The sequence below is a fragment of the Salvelinus namaycush genome, chromosome 25 (assembly GCF_016432855.1).
Source record: "Salvelinus namaycush isolate Seneca chromosome 25, SaNama_1.0, whole genome shotgun sequence".
NCBI classification, from domain to species: Eukaryota; Metazoa; Chordata; class Actinopteri; order Salmoniformes; family Salmonidae; genus Salvelinus; species Salvelinus namaycush.
In genome coordinates, this window is record NC_052331.1 from 25,682,804 (window position 1) to 25,695,152 (window position 12,349).

A 12,349-nucleotide genomic window follows, 5' to 3' on the forward strand; every position below is an offset into this window, starting at 1 on the left:
AGTCAATTGGAGGTGTGCCTGTAGATGTATTTCAAGGCCTACCTTCAAACTCAGTGCCTCTTTGCTTGACATCATGGGATAATCAAAATAAATCAAGTCTGGTTCATTCTTGGGAGCAATTTCCAGACGCCTGAAGGTACCATGTTCATCTGTACAAACAATAGTACGCAAGTATAAATACCATGGGACCACGCAGCCGTCATACCGCTCAGGAAGGAGACGTGTTCTGTCTCCTAGAGATGAACGTACTTTGGTGCGAAAAGTGCAAATCAATCCCAGAACAACAGCAAAAGGACCTTGTGAAGATGCTGAAGGAAACAGGTACAAAAGTATCTATATCCACAGTAAAACGAGTCCTATATCAACATAACCTGAAAGGCCGCTCAGCAAGGAAGAAGCCACTGCTCCAAAACCGCCATAAAAAAGCCAGACTACGGTTTGCAACTGCACATGGGTACAAAGATCGTACTTCTTGGAGAAATGTCCTCTGGTCTGATGAAACAAAAATATAACTATTTGGCCATAATGACCATTGTTATGTTTGGAGGAAAATGGGGATGCTTGCAAGCCGAAGAACACCATCCCAACTATGAAGCACAGGGTTGGCAGCATCATGTTGTTGGGGGTGCTTTGCTGCACGAGGGACTGGTGCACTTCACAAAATAGATGGCATCATGAGGCAGGGAAATGATGTGGATATATTGAAGCAACATCTCAAGACATCAGTCAGGAAGTTAAAGTTAGTTGCTTGGTTGCAAATGGGTCTTCCAAATGGACAATGACCCCAAGCATACTTCCAAAGTTGTGGCAAAATAGCTTAAGGACAAAAAAATCAAGGTATTGGAGTGGCCATCACAAAGCCCTGACCTCAATCCTGTCGCAAATTTGTGGGCAGAACTGAAAAAGCGTGTGCGAGCAAGGAGGCCTACAAACCTGACTCGGTTACACCAGCTCTGTCAGAAGAAATGGGCCAAAATTCACCCAACTTATTGTGGGAAGCTTGTGGAAGGCTACCTGAAATGTTTGACCCAAGTTAAACAATTTAAAGGCAATGCTACCAAATACTAATTGAGTGTATGTAAACTTCTGACCCACTGGGAATGTGATGAAAGAAATAAAAGCTGAAATAAATCACACACTACTATTATTCTGACATTTCACATTCTTAAAATAAAGTGGTGATCCTAACTGACCTAAGACAGGGAATTTTTACTAGGATTAAATATCAGGAATGGTGAAAAACTGAGTTTAAATGTATTTGGCTACGGTGTATGTACACTTCCGACTTCAACTGTACATGTGTTTTAGGTGCATGATCACTGCCCCTAAAACATGGTATTTAACACTTGTATTTCACATTATTAGAAAGTTCAGATATCGGTTTTGAGGGCGATTATTCACATTGTGATAACACCCTATAATGTTGAGTAATAACTGGTTTGGCAAAATGCAACTGAATATTGCGATGTTCTCACCTATTTATGACATGTTGTTGTGTGCTTACGCTGCTTCCTCTCCTCTCCAACTACTGCATTTGGGACACAACCATGGATTCCTCAAAATAAAAATTGTGTTTTTAGTAGTAATTAGTTATATAGGCCCCATACAGTAAATTATACTACTAGAGGTCAAATAGGATATTGCACAAGACATGGCTGTCACTGAAATGTACCATTGATGCAAAACTAAACTAAAGCCATTAACAGGGCTTTCTGGTCAGTCACATAGTATTTTCTGTTTCTACCAGGAGCCAAAGAAAGTTCAAGGGTCAACATATTGGGAAGCCTCACTGAAAGAGCCTGCTCTGTCTTCGTTCCCCGGCCTGTCTTACTTTGCTCTGTCTCAATGACTCCATCCTTTTCTGTGATCCCACAAGTCAACTAAAAGCAACATCCACACATACGCAAGAGACCGGGTGAGAGTCCCAGTGGCACCCTATTCCCTATATAGTTGCCCTGGTCTAAAGTAGTGCACTATATTGGGAATAGGGTGCTATTTGGGATACAACCAAAGAATAGAGAGAGTTGGTGCTTGATGTACACCACCCTACTGCAGCACTGAGTGTTTCCTTTGATTTACCCTCTATTAAAGGACTGAAAGTTTTGGGGGCAATCATTGACATGAGAGCTTCTTTTGAAGCCCAGATATTTAGTGCCCTGGCTGTGGGTGATAATGATCACACTCATCACAACACTTCCATTTCTACGTATCATGTCATTACAGTGCTGATGCACAGCCAATCACTTGGACATGGAGACCAAATCAAAGGAACTGCCATTATAAATTCACATCAACAAAATAGCTCCCTCTGCTTTGGGCTCTCGGCTAATAAGTGTTGCAGATTATGGATTCAGAAGGAAATATACTGCAAGGTGAATCGATGCACAATTTATTTAGATCATAAGCAATGGCTATACTTATGTTAATGATCTTGTCATGAAATACCGAGAGTTGAGACACCCAGAAATCATTATGATCAGACCTATAGGAAACACTTGTATGAATAAATCTGACGTGACTTACTGTCAATTCAGATTTACTGTAGTAGCCATTATTGAAGATAAACTATATATACAAAAGTATGTAGATACCCCTTCAAATTAGTGGATTTGGCTATTTCAGCCACACCCGTTGCTGACAGGTGTAGAGAATCGAGCACACAGCACGCAATCTCCATAGATAAACATTGGCAATAGAATGGCCTTACTGAAGAGCTCAGTGACTTTCAACATGGCACCGTCATAGGATGCAATAAGTCAGTTCGTCAAATTTCTGCCTTGCTAGAGCTGCTCTGACCAACTGTAAGTGCTGTTATTTTGAAGTGGAAACGTCTCGGAGCAACAACAGCTCAGCCGCAAAGTGGTAGGCCACACGAGCTCACAGAACGGGACCACTGAGTTCTGAAGCACGTAGCGTATAAAAATCATCTGTCCTCGGTTGCAACACTGATTACCGAGTTCCAAACTGCCTCTGGAAGCGACGTCAGCACAATAACTGTTCGTCGGGAGCTTCATGAAATGGGTTTCCATGGCGGGGCCACCGCACACCACCATGCGCAATGCCAAGTGTCAGCTGGAGTGGTGTAAAGCTCGCCGCCATTGGACTGGAGTGATGAATCACGCTTCACCATCTGGCATTCTGACGGACAAATCTGGGTTACCTACCTGCCCGAATGCATAGTGCTAACTGTAATGTTTGGTAGAGGAGGAATAATAGTCTGGGGCGGTTTTTCATGGTTCGGGCTAGGCCCCTTAGTTCCGGTGAAGAGAAATCGTAACGCTACAGCATACAATGACATTCTAGACAATTCTGTGCTTCCAACTTTGTGGCAACAGTTTGGGGAAGGCCTTTTTCTTGTTTCAGCATGACAATGCCCCTGTGCACATAGCGAGGTCCATACAGAAATGGTTGTGGAAGAACTTGACTGAACTTGACTGGCCTGCACAGAGCCCTGACCTCAACCCCATCCAACACCTTTGGGATTAATTGGAACGCCGACTGTGAGCCAGGCCTAATCGCCCAACATCAGTGCCCGACCTCACTAATGCTCTTGTGGCTGAATGGAAGCAAGTCCCCGCAGCAATGTTCCAACATTTAGTGGAAAGCCTTCCTAGAAGAGTGCCTCTTATGGCAGCAATGGGGGAACCAACTCCTTATTAATGCCCATGATTTTGCAATAAAGATGTAGGTATCCACATACTTTTGGTCATGGAGTATATATCTGCATCACTGTGGTATATAGGTCTCTGCATTAAACACAAAATGTCCTCTGTACATTTTTGATCACATTCATTACTAATCTCTAGATGGATCTCAAGTTACAGTAAGTCAGTGTGAGTGTTTCATCAATCATGCTTCATTTCTTATCCAGATGAAACACTTGTATTCTCAGTGTGATATCTACCTACTCCTCCACCCCTCTCTCTACAGACCATTCCTTGGTGAACAGCTAAGGTATTCATTTTAAGTGCAAGGAGGGAGTACCTCAACGAGCACATAATTACAGCTACGCCAATTATCAACCTTTAAACTAGCAATTATCATCCCCTTGCTTCTCTCTGGGCCTCTTTACTGCCGGGGAACGAGGGAAAGAGAAAGGAGGACAGACAGGTTTGTCTCGTCTAGCACTCAACAGGGAAATCTAAATAATTATGCCTCAAGAAATGTGCATAATGAAATGGTAAGTCAAAAGGGTTTTCCATTTAAGTGTGAAATAAAATGGTCATTATACGGGGAAAAATTTCTCCATAAAGGCAGTAATATTTCCCTGATGAGCTTGAAAAGAGCTCATCACATATTCCAGGCAGTCGCTGAGATGAATAGACTAAGCAATCTTTTGAATAATATTATGTTTAGGATTTTTTGGGGGGGAACACAGTCCTCTTATAACACATTAGCACTGTAGCCTGCCCTGAGTGAAGACACGCTAAAGCTTGTATGTAGACTCAGCTAATATCTACATTACCAGAAGGAAACGGGCTCTTAAGAGATCTTTCTTTAAACCGGGAGAAAACAAGGTTTGTGTTGGGAGTGTAGTAAGCTAGTGATGGGAAACACTGTGCTGCTGATGAGGGCAGACATGGCAATCTGCTCCCTCAGAAGCCTTTCCATGGAAGGGAGGTGGAGGGGTCACCAATGCTATGTTCTTAGCAGGCTAGCTAGACCGACGGAATGAATTTGTCTCCTTACAACAGCAGCTGCCTTGACATGAAAGCCTGTACAATTTCAATCCCTACATCTTCTGAAAGAACCACTCCAGCAGAATTGGCTTCCTCAAATTCAAGCTCTGTTTACCTTGTACCACAAAAATGCTAATTGTTCCCAAATCCATTCAAATGAGATATTCTATCTAGAGAATAGCAAGTGCCAACACATGTCATAATCCTGAGCCTCTATCCAAATGGGCCAGCCAGAAAGAAGGACTGAGTTAACCGTTGGACCAAACAATGGCCTCAGCCCTGACATGTTTCTGTGAGGAAACCCTCCGAGGTCTTAATGATTGGCCCTGATGAGAGATGGAAATATCTCTACTTGGCAAACAGTAGGTGGCTAGGAGCTATAATGGGTTCTATACTAGGGAAGGAGGGGGGAGTAGATGGAATAAGAACCAGGGTTGGTGAGAGGCCTTTCCTTATTTTCCACCCAGAACACAATGTTCACTGTGTAACGATAATGTGATGTCCCTTGGTGACAGCAGTGGAAAAAGTACCCAATTGTCGTACTTGAGTAAAAGTAAACATACTTTTTATAGAAAATGACTCAAGTAAGTCACCCAGTAAAATACTACTTGAGTAAAAGTATTAGGTTTTAAATATACCTAGTTGCGCTAAGTAGAAATAGTTCTGCCATATTATGGTTACTAGAACTCTAGTAGTTTGCTAATTTTCATTTTGTTACAAAATAAGCTATTATAGTGTAGAGAATCATTGTACCATCAATCACTGTGAAATATATTTTCAAAAACCAAAAATGTTGTTTTAGCTGTTTTGAAGCTGGTGTACGAAACCAAAAGTAAAAGACGCAAAACTAAAGAACGGGAAGCATAGAAATAGTGCACATAGAACAGATATACCCCTTCTTAGACTTGTTTTCAAGTAGTGATCAATCTATAACTCACATTGCTCTGTGAATTTTGTCTGATCGCCCAAAAAGTTACATATTGATTTAAGTATCAAATGTTAATGGCATTGCTAAAATATACTCCAGTAAAAGTATTAAAAAATTCTAATTGCTTATTAACCAAACCAGACGGCACTTTTTAATTTTTTTTTATTTACGGATAGCCAGGGGCACACTCCAACACTGACATAATTTACAAACAAAGCATGCGTGTTTAGTGAGTCCGTCGGATCAGAGGAAGTACAGGTGTTCAGGGATGTTCTCTATAAAAGTGCGTGAAATGGACCATTTTCCTGTCCTGCCAAGTGTTCAAAATGTAACGAGTACTTTTGGGTGTCAGGAAAAATGTATAGAGTAAAAAGTATATTTTCTTTAGGAATTTAGTGAAGTAAAAGTTGTCAAATATAAATAGTAAAGTTCAGATACTCCCCAAAAATAGCTTAAGTAGTATTTTTACTTAAGTACTTTACACCCCTGCTTGGTGGTAAAAGCTACACAATAATGATAAAACATACTGAATGAAAGGAATTTGGGATTAGATGTATACATAATATATTCCGGACAGTTGATTCACCAGACAGAAGCTTGTCGGTGTCCCAAATGGTACCATATTCCCTATATTGTGCACTACTTTTGACCAGGCCTAGTGCACTATATGGGGAATATGGTGCCATTTAGGACTCACTAAACAATTCTGTTTTTTCTGTCTAGCTGTGAAGAGAAGGCCCTGACCCTCACCTGAGGAGTAAATTCATACAGACAGTCAATTAGAGGTGGATTTTCTCTAGCCTCTGGCCTTGACCAATCAATATGTGTTTTACCGGAGGAATTGCAAATCCCAACTGATCCTTGGGAAAGGAACTGCCATTACAGATCAGACATTGATTAGGTTAAAGTTTCTGCTTCTCCACCCTTCCCAAGGTAGCCTACTCAGACCGCCACAGAATTTCTAACTATTTCACTGCAGCAGTGGAAAGTTTACACGAGGGTTTAAAAATACATAAGTGTTATAGAAAGAAGGGCAGCCGCCTTTTACAATAAGGATGTAAAAATGTTTGTCTCAAATGCACCCTATTCACTGTATAGGGCTCTGGTCAAAAGCTGTACACTATATAGGGAAGCCTACCAGACAAGCTAAATTCATTCAAAGCTCGCTTTGAGGCAAGCAACACTGAACCATGCATAAGAGCACTAGCTGTTTCAGATGACTGGGATCACGCTCTCCGTAGCCGATATGAGTAAGACCTTTTAAACAAGTTAACATTCATAAGGCCGCAGACCCAGACTGATTACCAGGACTGCGTACTCAAACACACCAACACAGTCATGAAGAAGGCACGACAATGCTTCTTCCCCCTCAAGAGGCTGAAAAGATTTGGCATGGGCCTTCAGATCCTCAAAGTTATACAGCTGCACAATGGAGAGTATCTATTTTATTTTTTATTTTATTTCGTGGTATCCAATTATTAGTAGTTACTGTCTTGTCTCATCGCTACAACTCCCGTACGGGCTCGGGAGAGACGAAGGTCGAGAGCCATGCGTCCTCCGAAACACAACCCAACCAAGCCACACTGCTTCTTAACACAGCACGCATCCAACCCGGAAGCCAGCCACACCAATGTGTCGGAGGAAACGCCGTACACCTAGCAACCTGGTCAGCGTGCACTGCGCCCCGCCCGCCACAGGAGTCGCTAGTGCGCGATGAGACAAGGATATCCCTACCGGCCTAACCCGGACGACGCTAGGCCAATTGTGCTTCGCCCCCATGGACCTCCCGGTCGCGGCCGACTGCGACAGAGCCTGGGCTCGAACCCAGAGTCTCTGGTGGCACAGCCTTAGACCACTGCGCCACCCGGGAGGCCCACAATTGAGAGTATCTTGACTGGCTGCATCACCGCTTGATATGGCGACTGCTTGGCATCCGACCGCAAGGCACTACATAGGGTAGTGCGTACGGCTAAGTACATCACTGGGGCCAAGCTCCCTGCCACCCAGGACCTATATGCCAGGCGGTGTCAGGAAGGCCCTAAAATTTGTCAGACTCCAGCCACCATGGTCATAGACTTTTCTTTATGATACCGCTCGGCAAACGGTACCGGAGCGCCAAGTCTGGGACTAAAAAGGCTCCTGAACAGCTTCTACCCCCAAGCCATAAGACCACTGAACAGCTAATCAAATGGGCTTCCTGGACTATTTGTATAGCTTTTTTTTTTTTGCACTGGCTCTATGCACTCTCACTGGACTCTACCCACACAGTCACACATTCTACACAGTCACACAGTCTACATAGATACTACATATGCTTACACACACAAAACATACACATGCATATTGACTCCACACAGACACTTTTTAAAACTCTTTCACACTGTTCACACATGCTGCTGCAACTGTTTATTTGTTTATAATCTATCCTGATTGCCTAGTCACTTTTACCCCTACCTACATGTACATATTACCTCAATCACCTCAGCTACCTTGTACCCCAGCACATTGACTCTGTACTGGAAGTCCTTGTACACTGAGTATATAAAAAATGAAGAACAACTGCTCTTGCCATGACATATAAACTGATCAGGTGAAAGCTTTGGTCCCTTGTTGATGTCACTTGTTAAATCCACTTCAATTGGTGTAGATGAAGGAGGAGACAGGTTAAAGAAGGATTTTTAAGCCTTGAGACAATTGAGATATGTGTGCCATTCAGAGGGTGAATGGGTAAGACAAACGATTTAAGTGCCTTTGAACAGGGTATTGTAGTAGGTGACAGCCGTACCGGTTTGTGTCAAGAACTGCAATGCTTCTGGGTTTTTCATGCTCAACAGTTTCCCGTGTGTATCAAGAATGGTCCACTACCCAAAGGACATTCAGCCCACTTGACACAACTGTGGCAAGTATTGAAGTCAACATAGGCCAGCTTCACTGTAGAATGCTTTCGACACCTTGTAGACTCCATGCCCTGACGAATTGAGGATGTTCTGCGGGCAGAAGGGGGGTGCAAATGTTTGGTATACTCTGTATATAGCCTCATTATTTTATTGTTACTATTTCCTTTTGTGCTCATTTTCTTTTTAATTTGGCATTGTCTGGAAAGGGCTCGTAAGTAAGCATTTCACAGTAAAGTCCTACACCTGTTGCATTCAGTGCATGTGTCAAATACATTTGATTTCAATAGGGTGTCATCCACACTTTTCCTTTTGAATCCATAAAGAAACATTCCCTGTCTCCTTTCCTCCAGGATCCAGCTTAAGACCCAGGAGCTACGGGAGCGGCAGGCACGGGAGAGGGACTACGCTGAGATCCTGGACATCAACCTAAGCCGAGACGAGGAGCACCCCTATGCCGGCATCGGGCCCCTGGACACGTCCCTGGGCAGCGGGCACAGCCGTCCCCAAAGCCCCCGAGACAACGACCACCACCACCAAGACTCGTCCCTCTACACACAAGTCGGCAAGGCCCGCAACGCAAACGGACGCCCTCCCTCCGCCGACAGGTAGGGGGCCGAGGGTCGGTCCTACGCTATGAGGGGCAGAACTGGGTTTAAATACTTTGGCCATTTGCTCAATCCTACCAGGAGTGGCAGATGGGCAGGGTTGGTTTTTGAACCCGGGGCTGATGAAGAGAGGTAGTAATACCACTATCAAGCACTATTAACTAGCACTTCTGCCTGGTACATTGTTTTTATGGACCAATTCATCGTGCTAAAGACCATCGTTCAAGCCTCAGTGGTGTTGAAGAACTCATTCCTTTATAGGTAAAATAGTATCTTGCTGTGCCTAAGTAACGCTAGGCCAAACACTGTTGCACTGAAGTGTCTTAGTCCAGTCAACACACCTCACCCCAGGAAAATAACCTCCGCAATGAAAGGCAGTTAAATATCACCACTCTACTGACAGGGACTCACTGGTGATTACCTTGGTCCTGGGGGGAAGGAAGGCAACATTTCTACATTTTCACTTACATTTTCACTTCCTGTTGCATGTTCATAAAATGCGTCCCAAATGGCACCCTATTTCCTACATGGCTGTGCTTTTACTTTTATAGGCCCTGGTCAAAAGTAGTGCACTATATAGAGAATATAGTGCTGGTTTAGGACTCAGCCATACTGTAGATAAACCGTTTGGGACTCAGAATCGAAGTCTGGTCCTCAGGCTGATCCGGTTTACTTTCCTTTAGGTTTGGCATCTGTCAATCATCTCACACCATTCCCTAGACTGTTGTGGAATGGAAGATATTTTCATTTTACCAACTTCAACTTTCAACTTAATTGTCCCAGATTGGTTTTACAACAATACTCCAACATATAATCGTACATCAATGATCTGTATTCCAACCATGTATTCATTCATACTCAGTGTGACAGTACTGTACATCACACATGAAGCTATGAGAAACCATAAGCCTGTGTGCCCTCTGTCTACAGCAGTAGTCAGTGTCTGCGTCCCAAATGTTACCCTATTCCCTATAGTGCACAACTTTTGACCAGGTATTTGTGCACTACATCGGGAATATGGTACCATTTGGGACGCTGACCCAATATTACAGTGCCATTTGGGACGCAGCACCAGTATTAAATTGTAAGTCTGTATGGCCTGAAGCGTATTACAGAATGAATTATGTGATTTCTCTAGCCAAAGAGAATACAGGGTGTTATTTCACATGTTCCCATACTCACAGCAGTGTGTATATTATTAATGCTGTATGTAGTATTGATTTGTAAATGATTGTGCTGCCACAGTATTAGTGTTCTGTTATACAGGTAAATGCCAAAATAAAGGAAACATAGTGTCAACATAGTGTCTTCATTGGGTGTTGAGCCAGAACAGTTTCAATACACCTTGGCATAGATTCTACAAGTGTCTGGAACCCTATTGGAGGGATGCGATACCATTCTTCCACGAGAAAACGCTCTCTCAGGCACCGCTCCAGAATCTCCTATAAGTGTTCAGTTGGGTTGAGATCCGGTGACAGACGGCCATGGCATATGGTTTACATCATTTTCATGCTAATTAAACCATTCAGTGACCACTTGTGGATGGGGGCATTGTCATCCTATGGGGGCATAGCCATGGTACCCAAAATAATGGCCTACCCAGCATTTTTATACATGACCCTAAGCATGATGGGATGTTAATTACCTTAGGAATCACAGCTGTGTGGAAGCACTTGCTTTCAATATACTTTGTATCCCTTATTTACTCAAGTGTTTCCTTAATTTTGGCAGTTACCTGTAGTTCTAGAGCGAGGATGTGTGAAGAAGTGAATAGCATTACCATGCACTGCTGCTGTTGAACGAGACTAGCAATATCATAGAGCACTTGTTCAATAAACAGTCAAGGACTTCATGTTTGTGTTCATGATGCACCACAACGATTCAGCTCCATAGAGAAAGGTGTAGAGTTCCGGGAAATTCTCTACACCGCCAATGTGGGGGCCTCTAAAATGTTATCTAAAATTCCACCAGGCCGACCGCGCCCATTGCCACGCCCACCTACTAAGCCCTTTTTTGATCGAGGAAAAAACCCTGACTTCTACTATGTAGTTCAGGGCTAATGCTATGATTGAGAGACTGATTTAGTTATTGATATGTGACCCACAATATATCTACTCATGTCCATGGCACTAATACCTACGGTATGTGTTACTATGATAATGGTGGACATTGGACAGTCATACCCTGTATTACAGTGAGGGGTGATGTGCTGTCTAAACTGCCCTTGTCCGTCTCCAAGTGTGAAAGCCAGAATAGTGCAGCTAGGGGCCTAGTCTCCTCCCTCATTCATTCCTCTTAGAGCTAGAACATCACCCATTGCCCTTTTTGTCTGCTTGGCAGAGAAGGAAAACAAACCTGCAGCTGCATAAATATACAGTGGAATTCATTTTCTAATTGCCTACAGTAGTTGCTTGCAAAACTACGGACCATCAGAACTTTCAATTTAACTGTGCAGCGTAAAATTAGTCTGCCAGGATCTTCATGAAACCCAGAGGAGAAGTCAGCCATTTCCTCCACCCTGAGAACCATGACTGACTTCTGTCAACTCAATCATATTGTTGCAACAGGCGGAGTCTTAAATGGCACCCTATTTCCTATATAGTGCACTACTTCTGACCAGGGCCTGGTCAAAAGTAGTGCACTATGGTCAAAAGTAGTGCACTATATAGGGAATAGGGTTCCATTTGAGACGCAGACATACTGGTGCAAAATAGTTGAAACAGCATAGAGCTTTTTGTGGAGTTCATAGGCATTGGTACTGTGTATTAGCCTACAGTATGGAAGTGCAACATGGCTGGGCTAATATGAGCTGCCTGGTAAAGGATTTATAGAGTGAGTGAAAGAAAATTATTTATGTTGAAATTACTCTGTTTGTTGTGCAGTAATTGTTATTTTGGTAGGGGTCCTATATTTATTGTATTGCCGGTACCGTAGCTGTAAGTTAAGAATATTCTCTCTCTGTGAGCTAGTCCTTCATGGTCCTCTGCCAAATTGCATAACCTCTCCTGGATATTGTGGTTGGTCCTACTTGCCCTCTCCGTCTGCCAAAGAAAATATTGTGCAAAGCCCAAACTTCTCAGTAACCTTTTCCCACAATTACTGTGTATATTTCACAAGGTCTTGAGTTCAAATTTGACATCTGGTAACATTTGTCATAACCTTGTAAGTCCTAAGCCCCCAAATAGACTGAAAATGCAATTATGTACTTGGCAACAACTGCGTTGGCCATAACAATGTAGT

The 12,349-nt window shown here is 43.1% G+C and overlaps 1 protein-coding gene across 7 annotated transcripts in view; it reads left to right on the top strand.

Moving 5' to 3' along the window:
* Positions 1 to 12,349, top strand: part of LOC120020398 (partitioning defective 3 homolog) — a 226,850-nt gene that overhangs the window by 167,101 nt on the left and 47,400 nt on the right. For all 7 annotated transcript variants that reach the window (XM_038964023.1, XM_038964020.1, XM_038964022.1 and 4 more), the window contains one exon: positions 8,855 to 9,109. In XM_038964023.1, the coding sequence (XP_038819951.1) occupies positions 8,855 to 9,109 (255 nt within the window). The remainder of the gene's footprint in view (positions 1 to 8,854; positions 9,110 to 12,349) is intronic.